At 36.0% G+C, this 19,763-nt stretch overlaps 2 protein-coding genes across 14 annotated transcripts in view; both read right to left on the reverse strand.

Annotated features, from left to right (window-relative positions):
- Positions 1-8,111: 8,111 nt before the first annotated feature.
- Positions 8,112-16,384, reverse strand: chst12a (carbohydrate (chondroitin 4) sulfotransferase 12a). Of its 8 annotated transcripts, none has more exons than XM_069180887.1 (3): positions 15,657-15,755; positions 12,477-12,544; positions 8,112-10,925 (listed from the first exon to the last, which is right to left on the reverse strand). In XM_069180887.1, exon 3 carries the CDS (start codon positions 10,850-10,852, stop codon positions 9,545-9,547), a length of 1,308 nt encoding a protein of 435 aa, XP_069036988.1. In that variant the 5' UTR covers positions 10,853-10,925; positions 12,477-12,544; positions 15,657-15,755; the 3' UTR covers positions 8,112-9,544. The 8 variants fall into 8 exon arrangements, with proteins under 8 accessions (XP_069036988.1, XP_069036989.1, XP_015215566.1 ...); XM_069180888.1 differs by having other exon boundaries at positions 15,699-15,733; XM_015360080.2 differs by lacking the exons at positions 12,477-12,544; positions 15,657-15,755 and adding an exon at positions 16,338-16,384.
- Positions 16,385-17,307: 923 nt separating this feature from the next.
- The window catches only part of LOC102683465 (kinesin-like protein KIF19), a 30,054-nt gene continuing 27,598 nt past the window's right edge, over positions 17,308-19,763 (reverse strand). For all 6 annotated transcript variants that reach the window (XM_069180952.1, XM_015360294.2, XM_015360293.2 and 3 more), the window contains 3 exons: positions 19,564-19,729; positions 18,986-19,093; positions 17,308-18,552 (listed from right to left, as the gene is read on the reverse strand). In XM_069180952.1, the coding sequence (XP_069037053.1) occupies positions 18,440-18,552; positions 18,986-19,093; positions 19,564-19,729 (387 nt within the window). In that variant the 3' untranslated portion in view covers positions 17,308-18,439. The remainder of the gene's footprint in view (positions 18,553-18,985; positions 19,094-19,563; positions 19,730-19,763) is intronic.

Raw genomic sequence — 19,763 nt, forward strand, 5'->3', positions numbered from 1 at the left:
TCACTCTGCAACTCACAACTGGCAACCCACTGAAGCTAAGCAGATGTGAGCCTGGTCAGTACCTGGATGAGAGACCTCCTGGGAAAAACTAAGGTTGCTGCTGGAAGAGATGTTAGTGGGGCCAGCAAGGGGCGCTCACCCTGCAGTCCATGTGGGTCCTAATGCCCCAGTATAGTGACGGGGACGCTATCATGTAAACAGGCGCTGTCCTTCGGATGAGACGTTAAACCGAGGTCCTGATTCTCTGTGGTCATTAAGAATTCCAGGGTGTTTCTCGAAAAGAGTAGGGGTGTAACCCCAGTGTCCTGGCCAAATTTCCCATTGGCCCTTACCAATCATGGTAATAATCTCCCTCTATGAATTGGCTATATTACTCTGCTCTCCTCCCCACTTATAGCTGATGTGTGGTGCACTATGGCTGCCGTCGCATCATCCAGGTGTGGATGCTGCACAGTGGTGGTGGATGGGAGTCCCCATTACCTGTAAAGCGCTTTGAGTGGAGTGCCCAGAAAGGTGCTATATAAGTGTAAGCAATTATTATTATTATTATCCAAAAAGACTTCTACCAGTATCCAATTATACCATATTAAAGAGGTTAGTTATATTGGCAGTGTATAAGCCAAAGGTTTTAAGTGACCTATGTATAATCCTAGAAAATAGCCTTTTGTTAACATAAATAACATTTTATTTCTGAATTGATGTAAAATAAAAATAAATGTTTCTCAGCAACAGGACAAGACGATACATGGAGAAACAATGCATTCTCAGAACTTTGTAATATAGTGCATTGCAAAAATATTCAGACCGAGCTGTTAAATGAGAAAATTAGAAAATGATTCATGCTCATTTTATAAAGTAGTATTTTATTCACAACTGGACATCTCATGCTGAACAGGCAAGGGTAAGGTAATTTACAGTAAATGTTAGCAAAAACTAAAGAGAAAAGAAAAAAATATGTTGTTTGAATATATATTCAGAACCCTAAACTCAATATTTGGTGGAATCACCTTTGGCTGCAATTATACTCACAAACCTTTTGGATAAGTCTGTATTAACTTTGCACACTGGCTTGGTATAGTGCCCTTGGTACAGGGCAGCAGTTTTCACATTTTTCCACAGGTTGTCAATAAAATTCAGGGAAGGACTTTGACTGTACCACTCAAATACTACATTCATTGCCAGTGGATCTGGGTCATTGTACAGATGGAATGAACTTTCTCCCTGTTTCGCATCTGAATCAGATATTTGCCAGCAATTGAGATGGGTTTTCTACTCTGCAGTATAGGACACCTTTTGCATGTTCTCCCATGTCAGCCATTGAATTCTATAATTTTCACAACTGCATGCTGAACCAATTTTCACCTTGCTCTGCATCTTCTCTAAAGTTCTAAAGATCTAAAGTTCTTTTAAATGTTTTAATACCTTTCTCCTGATCAGTGTCTTTATATTTTTTTTAATCACTGAGTTGTTGAAAGCTCCTTGGTCTTCATTGGTTTGTATAATATATTTTGGGTGGCACAGTGGCACAGTGATTTGCGCCTTACAATGCTGAGGCTGTAGGTTCAATGTAGGCTGTAGGTCCTGGGGTGCCATTAGCATGAAGTTTGTATGTTCTCCCCCTTTTGGCATGGGTTTCTCCCATGTGCTCAGGTTTCCTCCTAGAGTCCAAAAACATACTTTTAAGTTAGCTTGTGTAAAAACTGGTCCTGGTGTGCGTGTTTGTATCTGTGTGTGTCCTGCAAGGGACTGGCTTAAAAAAAAGATGTGACTTCAATGTTTGGAGTCTGTAGTTGAAAGTAAAAAGTAAAACAAAACTCACAACTGTTCTGTTGAAGAAAAACAGGCAATTTTAAAGCTTCAGGAAAAGAAAAACTGAATCAGAAGCATATAACAGAAAATGAGCATACCAACATCAACAAATTTAAATATACTAAGAAGATAGTAGCAAAGGGTTTACTCGGCCAAAACTTTTTTATTCAAGAACAGCATCTCTAGTTAATGACAGAAATTTGATCTAAACATTTTTTGTAAGCGAAATCGCCGACAACCAACAGAGTGTAGGGGTGAATCTACAGTTCATAGGAGACTGTGGCAGCAGAATCAATAAAGCCTACACCACAAGGTATAAACCCCAGAGATAGTTAATTTTGTTACTAACTTTGGTCTCCTTTATACAGATCTTTTCTTACTTGTACTTCCCACCAAATGAAAGCTTTCAGTTTAATGTATGTGACCATACTACTGCTTCACACTTCTGCTATGCCTGCATAAAAATGAATGAGGATCATACTAGATTGGTATCCTCAATGTCCCTGTGACACATAATAGGAAGACAGTTTAATATTTTCACATTTTTATTGCAGTTAATAGAGAGTTTTACATTTTTAGATTTCTTAAGTGACATTATTGTCCAAAACAAATTTAAAGAGCTGTTGCTAAAAGTCATGTGAAGGTATGAATTCAACTAAAGGCCTTTCATTTCTCGGTGATGAAAGGGACCACTGTTTTGGTGTGAATGTGTGCATAAAGTACATTAAACTATCTGGTGGGTCTCAAATTTTCTGAGATGAAAAAAAGCTTTAAAAGCACTACTCTTTCTCCTCACATTTTATATATGTCAGTTATAGGTTTTTGAAGGTCACAGTATCTGGCTAACTGTTAAATTAGAATTAGTCTGCAAATACTTTGTGGGAGGACAGATCACATGTTCAAGGTAAAAAGTAGGCAGTGAATCTCTGTTGCTTTGAGGCCTTCTGTATCATTAATGTTACAAGCAACATTTTTATCCAAAAGAACATATTTCACTAGTTTTATTTTAGAGGGGTGGCAGGGAAGGCATATACAGTACTGTATATAATATTTATATAATATTTAGTTAGCTCCAAATTGAATACCATAGATACAGTGTAACAAAAAGTTTGTTTTAACAAAAATAATGTGTACATTTAGTATTTTATTCATAAATTAAAACAAATTATCAGTGTAACAAAAATCATATCTGTTAAAAATTACAAAATATTCAAAATATAGTATGTATTCTTCCAACTCCACAGTTTCCTATATCAAACATGATTTGCCATTGAAAACAAAGAAGAGGTGCTATAACTTACAGATACTTCTCAGTAGAGGTTTTACACCATACTCTTTAGATTACAGGGTTATAAACTGCTTTCATGTGTTCATGAACAGGTAAAGGTTTATTCCATTCTGAAAGGAGAAGAAAACACACCTTTTTGGCTGTGGAGCCTTCCTCAGCCCAAACATCGTCTCACTTTTCTTTTCTTCCAGCATGAAATAAACCTTTACCTGTTCATTTGCAGCCTATGCATGCTGATGCAGCTACCTACAGTACTTGAACTTGTGTTCAAACCACAAAAAGTCTATTGGACTGAGGTCAGGAGATTGTGATGGTCAATCCATTAATGACTTAGTTAGAAATACAAGATCACAGAGCTGTCACAACCCCCAAAAAAGGATTAGAAAACACAAAAATGCCAATGTAGTTTTCTTCAATGACAGAGCTTTTGGAGCAAGACCTTTGATTGAGTCAGTTTGGATATGCAACATTTTGGAGGAACACTCATGGAGAAATCAGAAGCAAGTATAATGCAGGTATATTGTATGTACACTTACTGTATGTAACCAGGGTGTTGTAGTTTTTTTTAATTTCAATTATTTTTCCTAATAATTATCTGTTTTTTTTTGTTGTTGTTTGCAAGGTCACATTAAAGATGAAAAAAATGTCTGACATGATTTTTCTTTATTTCTGGCTTTACATCACAAAAACCTGCAATTTCAATAACAGTGTGTAGGCTTTCTATATCCACTGTATGCTCATTGGCTTTGAGTGGAAACAGTCAAATTGCTATTTCTTAATGTGTCCACTCAGCAGACAAACATATGAAAAAAAACAGCAAGCGAAAATATTGTTTTGGTCTTCAGAGGTCACAATTTTCTGTTCTAGGCCTGTCAGGTAGCTGGAAATGCTTTGTAGACATTGTCCTAGGTGTCTACTAGCTTGGATAAAAATCTGGGACAAACTGATCAATTTGCAAAATTCTACATAATGTTTTGTGAAGACTGGACCTGGAATTAAATTTCTTGCATATAAAAATTATAAAAAATATTGAAAGCCATAACAATAAAAACCATTGTAATTGCTATAAAAACCTTTAGACACTGCTAGAGAGCCATTTTCTGCTGTTAGGCATTGAAAACAAACCTCGGAGTTGCCTTCTGGTGTGAAACAAAGGAGCACTGATAAGAAACTGATTGATTACCCCATCTGAGTCAATGATTGACAGCTAGAAGGCAGGCAGAATGCAGCCTGAGGCTTCTAGAGGATGTCTCGCCCCTTTAGGGCTCTGAATGGCCGAAAATACAATGAATGACAGCGTTTGTTACCAACCAAATTGCCTTATTTCTGGCGGTCCTGCTTCAAATATATTTTCCAAAGTCAATAATGTTAGTTTCCTCCAGGTCTGGAGGTGGGTCAGTTTAGCCTTTTGTGGATATATATTGTGTTTCAGAATAAGTTAAAAACATGGGATATGCCCGTTTGCGGTCTTGTTTTGCTGGCTTATTGATTACCTTATCGATGCACTTTGTTTGGAAGTTTGGAAGTGCATCATCAGATAAAAAGTGTCTGTGATTGTCTTTGTTTTTTTAAGCTCCGGTCGTCCTTTTTTGATTGATAAAAGATTTTCTGGTTTTGGTGATGTAAAACAATGAAGTGAGACGCTCCTTTTAAGTCAAGTTTCTAAGACCGTTGCCACTTGTGACCACGTTTGCATTAAGAAGTACAAGTTAAGAGTTTAATTTAAATGAGCAATCCCTGAAATGCATTATGCTGGAAGAAAAAAGTGAAATTGTTTTTAAAAATGGATGAGGACTTTCCCTGTTCGATGAGAGCCCTCGATTTCATGGCAAATCTTGCCTGGGAGAAGGAGCAGGTGCAAATTACACTTGAGGGGACCCCATTATGCTTGACCTGTATCGAATTTGGCCACAACACACTAATCTGCCTTTATGAGGAAGAGAGCAGAATGAAGATGCAGTTGTGAACAGGAAAATGGCAGAATGTGAACCTTACTATGATGAAAAGAAGATGTATCAGGGAAAGAAATTACTGGCTATGGATTGTGACACAACCTCTTGTTATTGCAGCGACTGCAAGCAAAAACAATGTTACTGCTTCAGGTGTGTTTTAGATGGACTAATGTGATGACTGAGAATAGTAATGCCTTAAAGCCAGAATAGCAGAAGAAAGCCTAGAAATGAAGATGGCTGCTGGGACAACCAGCCTGAAAGCGCAGTCTGCAGTAGTGTTTATGAAACGAGTGAAGAGTTGAGAATCCCAGAGCGACAACACAACCTCCAGAAAGAGCTGAAAAAGACTAGGTAAGAGATGGCTCCACACCTGTGTGTCCAGCCAGAGCACAGTCCTAGCTCAGACGAGCTGTTGCTGAGGAGAAACTCTTGTCTAACCATAAGGTGTTTCTCCAAAACTGAAAGAAGACATTCAAGAAGAAAAAGTCAAGGCCTATAATCTTAGCATGAGAAAGTGGGAGGCGATTGAAGCTCTGTTGTCTGCTAAAAAACTGGAGAGAGATTCAAATCTGCTAAGAAAGCAAGGTGTGTTGCAACAATTGAGATAGTGGCAGGGGCAGTCGAAGGGGGAACCTTTCATATACTTTTCCCTACAATACTCCTGGGTTGGGAAGTCAAATAACTAAGTATTGCTGATACTCAAAGAACCTTAGACACTCAGTGTGAACAGTACAGAAATCTTGCAAAAAGTGAAACTGTGCAACAAGAGAAGGGGTTGTGGAGTTTCTTAATGGCACCAGAAATCGTTGGGGAATGAGCTGTTGCTCTGTCACCTGACTAGTTGTCTTCCAGCAAGACTTCACTACCTGACCATCCTCACAGAGATAAATGTTTTTGTTCTGAAATCATGTCTACCACTATTATTGCACACATTTAGAGGCCACTAAATTGTGTTAAGGTAACTATGTATATCTACGTCAATTTATGTTTGCCACAAGATGTGCTTTGAATACTGTAGAATCGTAACCATTTTACTTCAAAATAACAAGCAAGTTTGCTTTGTTGCAAGCTTAAAGCAACAAAGAACTTATCAAGGATAAACCTATTTAGACAAGACAGGATACAAAGTTAAACAAACTTTTCAGAAATTTTATATTTCTCTTCTAGTAATCATGTTGCAAGCATGATTCACTTAATTTCTTGATGAAACACCATTCTGTTTTCAGACCCCTGTAGCAGGAACTAATATTTTAAAAGATATTATTGAGTTCCCGTAAAGTAGGGAAGGAAATGATTCAGCAGTAAAAGTTCCTTCATCTTTTAGGGAGGAGATATAAACAATCTGCAGTAATATCCTAATGATATATAATGAATTTCAACCTTAAACATTTTTACGTTGAACCTACTGACTGTAAGATAGTGGATTTATCTTGTAGTGCATTTGCTCAAATATAGCTATAGAGACAATGGGGCAAGATTAGTCACTGTGACTGGGAAGGGGGGGAGAGGTTTAGTGGTTAACAAGTTAATTTTGTCATTTTCTTATGTAAGAGCATTCCATTTGTGTTGTTGCATTGCATTGGCCTACTTAAGAAAGTTACTTTTTTTTTTTTTTTAGCTGTAATACTTTAATCAGGTATCATACTTCCTTTTTGAATTTTTGCTTATGCCAATATAGGGTCATGGTGAGGTGGGGCAAGATAAAACCCTGGACAGGACACTGGTACATGTCTGGGAACATACACATATGAGGGACAGTTTGAAGAGTAAGCACACTTGTGACAGTGGAAGGAACCCAATGCTTCTGTCAAAAAACCCAAGCAACTACAGGCAGAATACACAAGCTCTACATAGAAGGCCTAGGCTAGAAGAGAACATAGAACCCAAGAACTCAAGTGTGCAGCAGAAATGCTAACTGCTATGCCATTGCATCACCCATTTTAATAAATTGCAACTCCAATAGAAAGAAAAAGAAAGCACTTTCTACAGGGACAGAGTTCACAAAGAAAATTCCTAATGATTTTTACACAGGTGTTAGTAGGCCAGAACAGAGGAAAAACAATATTAAAATGGACTGTGGAAAAAATAAAAGATCAGAAAAACAAGAGCTATATAAGTGTAAGGAATTATTTAAAATTACTTAAAAAAAGTTTTAAATATCAAATGAGAAAAACAATCAGTGTAACTGAGAGATGAGAAAGCACTTATTTCCATGTTTATTTCCACATCTTTTTCCTCTAAAGATCCAAATATTTCAGTTTATTGTAAAAGCACTTTATTTCTTTCCAAATCCTGTCTCTTATTTGAAAAATATGGGCATGACCTTAAGGTCATGCAGGAGTTTTAAAAAACTTTTTTGCTTTATTAGGTAAGGCCTGAATTGTTCTGTTTAAAGAATTGGTTTGAGGTATAGGGATCAGATTGGTATTCTGATACCAACTGTTTTTTTCAGAATATCTGTTTTCAAATATTTTTAAACAATCATGGTATATCTGAAGTGTTTTTGGTGGGAATTATTTGAACTTCTCCTTACCAACTGGTGTATTAAACAGCAGTTGCAAAAGAACAATGACACAGCGTGTTGTATTCCTTGATCACTGAAACCAAGGCATCAATGAGGCAATGCCCCCTGGTGCTCTTTTTAGTGACAACAGACTCAAACAACACTGCCTCAATAAGCTTCTAAATTTCTTCACCATTGCATTACAATTTACACCTCTAGATTATGATCATGTACACGACCAAAAGTAAAGCAGGACAAATAAATCATATACAGTAGGTTGGTAGGCTTTCAAAATGAAAATCACTCACCTTTTCCCCCATCCATTCTTTATAGTCAAGAACATCATGCACTTGTGAACTGAGGCTTTCTTATTTCATTATACTTTTCTTATAAACAACAAGAGGACTTTATATAGATGAACAGTTTCAAACACACATGAAACTAATTAACATCCCAGAAACTAATTAACAAATACTTACCAGCAAAACAGATACATGTAAATTCTAGTCCTTTTCTAACAAAATGCTTTAATGTTTAATAAAGGAAAAGAACATTAAAATAATACATTTTTTAATTTTATTAAAGACACAAAGACAAAATATCAAATGGCATATGCCACACAGTGAAAAAACACAAGTGAATTAAAGTCACACTTTAATGCATATAATAAACACTTAAAAAATGTTATCATATCTCAAAAATGGTATTCCAGTTAAGTTACACAGAAAACAAGACTCCAAGGGGTTTAGCCTCATGAGATAGAAGAGCAGGAGGGATACTGTATGTGCCTGTCTTTACTTAACCTTTACAGTCTCCATAAAACCAGGTACATGATGTAAAGAAGAATTCTCTGATTCTTTAAATTATTCAACTAAAACCCAGCCTATCTTACCCTGAATAGATTTATATGCTAGTTCACATTTAAATCCATAAATAGTGGGGACTAAAACATTAGATGTAGATTAAATTCTACAAGGGTCTGTTTAAAATCAAGCTTAATAAAGAGTTACAGAAATAAAAACAACTGGAGTTCCACTGGAATACTTCCTGTGCTACATGCACTTAGATATCATAAGAAGTAAAACAAAATATCTGAGAACAAAGTGTCTGAAAATGAAAAGCAAGGAAAAGTCAGGGTTATGAAATCAACAAAAACGTTGTTATAAATCTCTGAAATGCATAAATATCCCAATTTTTATACCTTATTTTAATAAAATATTTTACAGTCTGAAATATTTCAATTCCCCTAATATAAAAATAGAACAACTGTATTGCTCAACTCACTGAATACAAAACATACAATGTAGTGGAGTCCCAATGAAGCACCAATAGAATGCTGGCAACTCAAAAAACAAATGCTTTTATTTCAAGTTTCATGAACGTCTCTTCTTACTAGTTAACATTAATTTGCATAAACATGCACAACTGCAGCTCATCTATAATATACTGTATGCAGCTCAGCAATGTATTTAAATTATTCAGAGCTGCTAGAATTTGTTAATCCAGAAAAAAAACATTGAAGCTATAACATGAATTTAGATGCTAATTAATTTCCTTTAGCTTGGTGACTGAAAAAGTAGATTTTTTCTAAATACATCACCCACAAGTATTTCAGTCTATGCTTTAGATTTACATCTTGTTAATTTAGATAAAAATGTAAGTCTCACATTTTTCACAAAGCAGTTGTGCCGCTTCAATCACTCAATCTCTTTTTTGGCCCTACCAAATTAAATTTATAAATACCATGTCCCTTTTTTGTTTTAAAATACTTTTTTAAATTTCAAGTTACCTACGGGAATTAGCTGACGATTATGCATGCAGGGATGTACCAGGAACCTTATAGAATATAAAACTATTCCATCTTTAATGCTACCTTATAGTTACACCAGAGAGGAATGTTCAGACTTCACAAATGGTGTAAAGTGAGAGTAGAAATACAGCTGGTAAGTTATAAAAAAAAGTCTTTCTAAAAACACATTTTCATAAAAGCCCTTATTCGTGCAATATTTTTTCAGGTTTTGAGTATCCAAACAGTGTAAAGTCTGCTTCATAAAGTCTGTACAATTCCCTCCTCCATTTATAGGGAATACTGGCAAACCACTCCTCCTCCCAGCTGCTCGCAGTTCGGTTACGATATCCTGGTGGGAACTGGACAATGTTATCAACCCGGAGAATGCGAAGCAAATGCTCTGCATCATCTTCCAAGGTTTCCAACTTCCCCACAAAGTCGTAATTTATTTGACAGGGATGACACAGCCTATATACTTGTCTCCAATGCTCATTGAAGGGCATCTCTTGTTCTGTCTGAGGGTCTAATAAATACTGAATAAAGTTAGAAAAGGAGGGTCGAATTCCTGCTGCAAAGGCCTTAACAACTGAAGCAGGAGGGTCTGTATAATTGGAATACTTTTTTAACATAACAACAGCAAATCTCTTGTAGAAGTCCTCATTCTCTTGAAGAAATTTATTCCTGTAAGCAGAGATCAGCCTGACAAAAGGGTCTCTAACAAACAGAAACTTAGTGTATTTCTTCAGCTTGATTTTCATCAGGTGCCTTGAAAACTTGCCATAGCGCTTCCAGAACTTGTTGAAAGTGAAATGGAGGCTGCTATTGTGAACATGTTCTAGTGGGATGTCAAGGGGATTGTGGTAAGGGACACCGTCATTTAAAAGGCTCTCAGTCAGCACAATCATGATGCGCTTCCAGTTGCTGCAAGCCACTTTGGGCACATAGCAGTAGATGATTCCATGTCGGTCGTCAACAATCAAATGATCCAACTCCTTATTTGGAATATCATCAAAAGTTCTGTTTTTCCCTGGGAAGTCCAGGGTGTTGTTTGTGCACACATCATGAAGCAGCTGCTTCCTGATGTTCTGTCTTTGTTTTCTTTCGGAACTAATAGGAGCCAAATGGACTTTCCATGCACGCTGAGGAACATATTCCTCCTCATGCTCTGTAATCTTCCCAGACATTTCAAGTGATGTTTTTTGGTCCTCCCTTGAATGCATGCTGGGCTCGGTGGTGGCCTCCAAGAACTGGTTAATAAATGCATCAATATCTGATAAAAAGGAGGTCTCTTTGTCAAAATCAGTCTTTTCTTTGGGGATGGAATGACTTTCAGCAAGATGGTGTGAAGACTGAAGTCCAGATATGGTAGTGTGAAGATAAAAATGTGTTGCTCCGACATCATCCCAATATATTATGATCAGCAGGATCATAAAGAGGGAGCCCAAAATTAAGGAGATTCGAAAAAGTCTTGACTTTCCCATTTTATCCAGTGCAAAAGCTGTATCTTCCATTCTTATCTTGGCTCCAAGCTTCTATCTTCCCCCCCCAGGAGATGTCATCATCATGTCAACATCAACATCAACCCTGTATGTATAAGCAATAACACAAGTGTGAGTGAAAGACGTAGTGAAAGATGGCATGATAAAACCTTTTAAGGAACAAGATGGAAGACAATAGCTGAAAACTGAACGTTGTGAAAGAATATCTAGGAAACCTTCATATGGTAGTACATTAACAAATGACTAACCTAAACAGGAGAGAGCTTTTTAAGTTTTTTTCATAAGTCTGATATGTCTGCCTATTGTCAATAATGTAGCCTTCTCTGGCAATGTAATCATTGCGTTTGCAGGTCTGCAAAATGCAAGGCTCCTAGTCCTGTTGTTTTTTATGCTTCTTATGCACATAAATAAAGCATAAAAACAAAAATTAGCTATATAATACAATTTAGATATTTTTATTATACCATGCCAAAATTGTGTACCAAAGGATCATTATCCACAAAACACACAGCATGCTTGCTACATGTTGCAGGGGGTTGATATTGTGGAATAATGCCACTAGTTCCCCTGGAATGTCATTCAAAACCCTATGGCTAGAGTGAATGACCAGTTGATGAGGTAACGGGCCCAAGTAAACAGAATGGTACCAGAGCACAACTCAGGAGCTATCTACTTTCAGAATCTCTTCAAAGATAGTTGTGACGACCTTTTTTTGTTGATGTGGGCAAAGACCTCTGCAACCCCAGCAGTCCTTCATACTAGGAGATCACAAAAGAACATGTAGTCTAGAATACCATATCATCTGCCACTGTTTTGTATTTAACAAATAACATGACAGGAAAAATAAAAGAAAATAAAACAGAACTTTGATTAATTCGACAGTATCATATAAGTGTGGAAAATGTAATTTGGTCCTGCCGTTTCAACGATGTGCGTACTATTGTGTTGATGACAAAAAAAAAGGTTGTCGAGAAGCCTGTTTACTGCTAAATAAGGAGAAGAGAAAAGTGTAGGTTATAAGGTGCACAGAAAACTGAGATCCAGAAAAACTTCAGATGATATTGTATATAGTGTTTATGACAGGAATATATTTCTAAAAAAATCAGAGGTAAGATTTAATTACTAATACCCTCTGATAGACAATACACATCCTGTGTAGCTATGTACAGATCCAGCCATTCAAAATGCTCGAAGTACGCTGTGTTAAAACGCAGTAGGCGTGGCGCATCATACTTCATGCTAATTAGATTATGATAATAGAATCCGGAAGCACCTTGTAAGACCTTCTAAAAACACCAGGTGGAGCTAATAAAGCTTAACATCTCATGTACAGCATTTGAGCTGTCACCAGAAAATGCCCGGTTTCGAATCCCGGTCACTGCCGAGGGACAATCTCTTTCCAATTAAGAATTTAAGTTGTATACTCTTTAGACTTTTAATAATGTTTAACTGTGTATTACAGCATGTTAATAATTAAACATTAAAAAGTCTGCATATTTTATAAAAGCAAGATTGCTCAGTTGGACAAAAGTGCACAACCTTCCACCTTCATCATAAATATTTTAATTATGCAGAAATATTTTCTACATCAAAGTCTTTATGGAAGATATTATTAATAGTATTAATAATGAATGACCTTGGACAGCTGTAAGCTCAAAGTTTTACCGTGGTCCACTTTCTTTGTAACCGTCTGCACCAGTTTATCTGTTGTGACACAAAAATACTTTATTTTTTCATTGACAAATTGTAACACCACAGCATTTCATTGATCTGATCACGTATTCGTTTTCAATCATACAAAATACGTTTTGAGAATCTCCGATTCACCATGCCTAAAATGGGTTCCTGGAGATTCCTCATAAACTAGATTAATTTAGGAACATAAACATATTATGTAAGCTGTATATGTCTGGTATTGGTAGTTTAAATACCAGTATTACACTTTCTTCCCAAAACATTTTAAACATTAAAGTCTTGCATTCGGTTACAAACTGTGGTTATTTTGGAAACGTTTTTACGTGCGCCTTCTGACTATATTACGTTTATATACTTTGTAAAAAGTTATAATGTTTGAACCTTTTCTGCGAATACTTACGCTCATTAACACAGTAAAAAAATGCAGTACCAAAACTACCAATACCCGCCATATACAGTTTACATAATATGTTTATGTTCCTAAATTAATATCGTTTATGACCTTCAGACGTGTTATGCTCTTCTTTTTATGCTCACCTACTAAAATTTACCTTTAGTTGAAAAATTCCATATGAATATTCAAAACTAAGAGGATTAAACATGCACAGTAAAGAGATTAAATGATTAAATCGTTTCACTTACAACCAATGCACCACGAGTGCCCCCGTCAGTCATTTTGGCCAGCCAAATCACATGCCGCGGTACAACGCAGTGAACTGTGGGTAATTTTTGGCGGTACGGGGTTGTACTGTGCATTTTGAATGGCTGCATATTGTATTTATACCATCACTGTTGCAAACAATACACACTGCAAGTTCCATTATACTTTCATCCACAGTATTTGCATTCCGTTAGGCCTTTGTATTCTACTTCGGCCATGTTATTCACAATATTTTATGGTAAATTCCAATTCTAGTCTTTTAAACATTTTACTTTCTGAAGTGAAAATGTCAAGGGGAAAAAATAAAAACACCCTCCGGGTACTTTCAAGAATTACATGTTTTGAAATTTTCTGTATAGAACAAACTGTGGTGACTGACTTCAAGTTAAACATCTAAACTCACATCCAGGTGCAAGGAAACCTGCGCCCCTCCTTCCTACTGAAAACACTCTGATGCTGAAGAGCTGGTAGTAGTGAAGTGTCATTTTAACCACCTCCAAGACACCAGTACAGGAGCTCACACACATTCTCTAAACTTTGCCCACCGTGGAAAAAGAAATCACAAGAAATTCTAGTGGGTCTCCTGTAAGATCAATCAGAAGAGCAAAGCAGTTCTCACAATGCAGACAAGTCCACAGTTAGATACAACATAATTTTTTTTTACATCCAAGATGAAAAGCAAGGTGCGGAGGAGTCTCCTTAAACATTTTTCATTGGTTTCTGTGCAGTGTGTTAAATTTAACTTTCTATTTTATGTGAAATAAATTACCATTTCAGAGAGTAGAATTCAAGGTGTCCAAACCTTGAATCCTCATAGGCGCGTAAGTCATAAACAATTATAATTCACTGCAGTTTTTTTTTCTCATAGTGTAAGCCCAACCTGTTTTTTTTACATTTGTATACATAGACAGTTAGCACTTAATTAGGTAAATTTACATTTAAAACACCTTACATTTAAAACACTACCACAACTGACAACTTTATTTGACTTTAAATACAGTATATCTGTTCACCCCTGAGAAGTAAAAAAAACGTAAATCCAACAAAGCTAAGCCTTAACTTTTCTAAAGCCGCTTTTCAAAATTCTGAAGCACTAATGATTCCACAAATCACAATGACAAATTCAATAGTACAATCTGTTAACTGTGAAAAAGAACCCCAAAGACTTCATGTGAAAAATGTTCTAAGATGACTCAACCCTCTCACTGCCATTTCATCAGTGACACACACAATATAGAAAACGTTTTAAAAACCAAATGATCACTAATAAAAATGCATGTCTTTATGCTAAATAGATTTAGAATGTAAGTCAAACACATATATCATCAGACATGTTTTACAGTTATAAAACACTTGGAAGCTGCACTACGCAGCTATTTTCAGGAACGTGGAATTAATATTTGAGTAAGCATCCCAAAATCATTCAGAACGGCCAAGAAATTTGACATCGTGGTAAACTTTTCTTTGCAAGATCTGAAAGCTAATCTTACGATGACGTCAAACCCACTGTCTCAAAATCAGTTTTAGGAAATAAAGATATATACTATTCGTTATTTTTAACTTGTAACAACATCACCCAGTGCTAACTAGAAAAGCAGCTACTGGGGTTTTAGTGCGTGATTTCTTAGGCATTTTTGAACATCAATAAAGTTGTTTTTCTTTCTAGTTCATGTTCGGCTGCAAGACTCATATTCAGGGAAATACAGGCTACGAACATGTCAAATTATGGATGAAGAGTGTTTAAGTGTACCGAAAGGGAAGAAAAAATCCGCTTTGAATTTGATTCTATATTATACCAACATCCCATTATTCTATGAGATGTTGATGATACGAAACAGATGGTTTAACATTTGAACATTCTATGATTTAGTAGTAGAAGGAAATGTGTTACAGTAAAAAATGTACATCCGCGCTATGTACGATTCTATCTAAAATCACATTCAGTTAATTGCTCCTTTCAGTTCTGCAAACTCACTTTCCATTTCAGTAATAAACGTCCTGGCTTGCTGTTTCATCTAGGTCATTTCATTCATCATCCAAAACGTCCACAGTAGATATATTTAATTTTGTTCAGATAAGGTGTCGTGAGTAAAGTTAATTCATGGTTCGAGTCTACCGTGTACAATACAGTCCTTTCACCGAGGCTTCGCTACAACCCAGTTCCTTTTTCTGCGGCTGTTCCTCAGCCAGCTGACTTGCATATCCTTCCTCGTCTGCCAACATCATTACATTTAGCACAAGGAATTTCTCCGCCGTCCAAAATTATCTTACATCTACTTCTACATCTATCTAACCCCGACTATTTCATCTGGTACCCCTAACGATTTCATATTCACTTTTTTCCCAAACCTCTCCAAAAACATTCAAGAAATGACACATTTTTCGACACGACTTTTGTATACGAACAGGCGTAATTTATTTAAGTTAATACGCACTGCATATTTCTTATAGATGATCTACCCTGGTTCGTGCGATCTCCTGGACCTTGCAACATCTCCTCACCTCTCGCCCTGGTCCGCAGCTGTAACTCTACGCCTCCCCACCCAAATCTGTATCTGTATCTGTGAGCAGCTCTGCTTGCCGCCTGGCTGCCACACAGACCTAGACGAATCGAGGGACTGGAAGCTCGCGAGATTTCGCCTTACTTGCTTTTTACTGGAGAGGAAGTGTGGCAAGAGCATAAATATGAAAATGAATACTAGATGGGACGTATAGCGGCATTTTCAATGTATCTCTGTGCTTAAGAGGTCTAGTCTTCCTATCACACAAATTTAGCTACAGTTGAAACAATTGTGCCCACTGCGCATTGTGTTTGTCCGCAAAAGATGATCAAAGGAACGAGGCCAGAACGAAGTTAGAAATGTAAATGTCCGGCAGGCGTCAGGAGCCTCTTTTAAAACCGTGTTTGTCACGTGCGGCTCCGTACTTCACTTTTTGTTCAGCGGTGAAATTGAACCAAATGACACGCAAGAACTACAGAGAAATTATTGTTTTAGCTCAGAATAGGGTAACCTCTTTAAACAGAGTTGTGTGGGAATCCTTGTTGAAGTCTATACCCTGACATTTTAAAGAAACGGCCTCGGATCAGCCAAAAACTAGTATAAATCGTCATCCCAAAGTGATATCCGTTTTTCAACATACCTGTTTTTTCTTCAGGTCTTCCACCTCAGTATTGACCAAGCCTTGGCTCAGCTCCTGAAATCTGACAAAATAAGCCCTTCATGGCTAACGACACAGGGGATCATAGATAAAACCAAATTTTAATAAATTCTGAGATGTTTCTTTCTATTGCCATTCAGTTGTGAAACACTTAACAAAATCCTCATCTGTTGAACATATATTTTCTGTTGTTTCCAGAGAGATAATATAGTGTAAGGAAGCAGTTATTCAGTAATAAGTTTTATTGCCATAAAACAACACAGGAGGGCCTTGTTAAACATGGATAAAAAAGTAAAAGTCAGGACATGAAACTTAGTTGTTAGTTGGATATAAAACTGATACTTATTAATAATTAATAAAGCATATACAGACATTGGATTTTGGTTCCGGCTTTTAGTGTTATTTTGTACTGATAATTTCATAATTGACTCTATTGCCTTTGTTGAATAAAATCACCTTTTTAGTAAGAAAGTTGATTAGGGACAGGCGATAAGATGATCTAACCCATTGAATGTTAATCCTGGTGCAAAATCAAATGCAAAAAGGAACTGATATCCTCCACTTATCAAGAAAACAATGCTTTAATTGCTGCCATTACTGTGGGCTTATCCTTATTTACTGTATATTGTATAATAGTCCTGCCTTACTGAACAGATCCTCATTCTGCTTGTCTTACATTGGCTTATTTGTGTTTGTTGTGAATTTGTTGTGGTTATAACTACTCTAGTTACAGCTTACTGTAGTGCAACTGTAGTTGTACTATATAAGTAGTTTTGATGCTCAGTGCATTTCAAGAAGATGTATCTGTAGTAATTCTTCTGGAAATTTTTTTTAAGTGCAACTTATAAATAGATGCATTGTTTTGTCTTTACATCATCCCAAAACCTACACATGTAATGAACAATGGCCTTTTGTCTGACATCAGTTTTAAAATACTTGGGTGTTCAAGCAGTTCTTATACAAGAAAACAGTGATTTTATTTCAGCTAAAATAATAAACAATATAACTCAAAAGAAAATAATGTTAAAAGAAATCTATCTCAGTAATGAATGTTACAACCATTACATTCTTTGGTTTATAACTGTTCTCAAAACCTAGAGGAATTGTATTCTAGTACAACTCTTACTGTATGACCTATGTAATTTTATTAACTAAATTAAAAAGATACCCATGCAGTATTTAAGATTCCCACCATTATTATTTGGTGTGTATTATATACAATACATATTCTACATATTTGTAAATAGTTTAAAAACTCCTTTTGGTATGATACTATAATTTCATTGGCAAATCTTCCAAAGTGCTATTTGTTTTTTAGAAACATATCAAAATGAAACCTTTAATATTATATGCTTTTCTGACACAATGTTTTACTTTACGTATAAAATATAGTTAAATCTCTACTATACAAAAACTTGCATATAAGAATGCATATTACAGTACTCCAAAAATAAGTTTCTTATATTAATACAGACAACACAACAAAGGAACATTCACATTGCAACTAAAACACTATTGGAACCAAATTCAATGTATTGCTAAATTGCAAAACAAAGCATACTTTGACTTAGCCAGTAAGATGAATTAAAAAAAAATGAAATCCATGATATATAGTATGTTCATCATCAAAATCAGATCTATAATCTATTCTTAATCAATTCCATTATTACTAGCAAAGAAATGCATTCCAAAATGACCTTTTCTTAAAAACAGATGTTACAGAAAATGAACAAATAATTGGCAATTAAAAACAAAAATATTCTCTGAGCAAATTATACAGTATGAAGCAAGAATAATAGCAACAACTGAATGAAATTATTCTGAACAGGTGAATTTATTCAATTAGGATTATGCTCTTTAAATTGGTGAAGGATGTTTTAGGATGTGCAAAACATATTTAATTTAGTGAAAGGTTAAAAGGAAACAGAAGAAACCTTTCTCTGATTAATTTCAGGAGTATTAGTGCAGAAACAACTGCACTTTGTGTTCTTTCTGAAGACAATCTTCAGAGATTAATTTTTCCCTCTTTTGAAGAATCTACAGCAGTTCCTCAAATTTAGTGTGATCCCTTTTCATTACCATTTTCACTTCTGTTGCTTTTTTTCAGTTGTTTCGTTGTGTCTCATGTTGGCATTGACTATCCTTTTGGAATTCCCAGGTTGCAGGGGCCGATTTGTGCTTAACATTTCTGCAGGTCCTTAATGAAATTAAATAAAATGTAGGATTAATATGATATATTTTTAATTTAATGTACTGTAGAAACACTGAAATGTGTCTAAAGATGCCAACTACAAAAAGTACACTCTGCAGGGCACACACAGACATATTCTCAACAGGATCAATTTTCTCAGAAGCCAATTTCCTTGCCAGTATGTCTTTGGACTGTGGGAGGAAACTGGAGCACCCCAGAGGAGACCCTCACAAACACGGGGAAACATACAAAATTCACTCAGACAGCACCAGAGCTCCCAAATTGAATATAGGGCCCCAGCACTACTGACAACTGCTACACCATGTCACCCACAACATATCTAGCCAATATTAAAATATTTCTTAATATTACAACCAAAGTACAATTATTTTTTGGTATTTTTTTCCTAAGATAGAAAGCTAGTTAATGACATACAGACCTCTGACTCTCTTGTGTACAGTTTGCCCTCTTCTTCCTTCTACATTCTTTTGGTGGATAGTGCTGGGTGGGGTACCTCGCATCTCCAGTTTCTGTAGCTGGCTCTCACCTGAACAAAACCACAGATCAGGTCTTCTCATGTGTCTCCATTGGACCCTGTTTATTTTCTGGTTTTCATTCTAACTCTTGCCTAATTAGCTAATTACTTTTTTGTAATGTCATTCATTAGATATATTTTAAAATGTATTCAGCTCTTAAAATGTTTAATGAGGTTTGAAATTAACAATAAGTCTAATTATTTTCATTTCAATTATTCAATTAAAACAGTTCAGCAAAATCAGAACAAGTGCCTATTAAATAATCCCCTCACACCCGAAGAAGGCTCCACAGCCGAAACGCTGTGTTTCCTTTCTTCTCTTTTCAGCATGGAATAAACCTTTAACTTGGTCCTATAAATAACTAAGGACATAACTTACCCTTACATTGTAATTCCCACCTGTGCCCATCTACAACAATTATATCATTTATGTTCAAGTGGAGAAAGTTTAGTTTCATGTTAATGTTGACATACAGTATTACCTGCATAATGAGAGATAGGGTATTTGATCTTAGTTGCTGTTAGGCTGGGAGGGTGACCAATGTTCTTTGATTGCAAAAAATGGGTTGCATTTTGGGAAAGTCGAACAAGCCTGTTGTCTGAAATACTTTCTAAAACTGGATTCCTGGATGTGTTGGTCTTTGATTTCTTTAAGATTAAAAAGAGAAAAAACAATATATAT

This window comes from Lepisosteus oculatus, chromosome 19 (assembly GCF_040954835.1).
Source record: "Lepisosteus oculatus isolate fLepOcu1 chromosome 19, fLepOcu1.hap2, whole genome shotgun sequence".
Taxonomy (NCBI): Eukaryota; Metazoa; Chordata; class Actinopteri; order Semionotiformes; family Lepisosteidae; genus Lepisosteus; species Lepisosteus oculatus.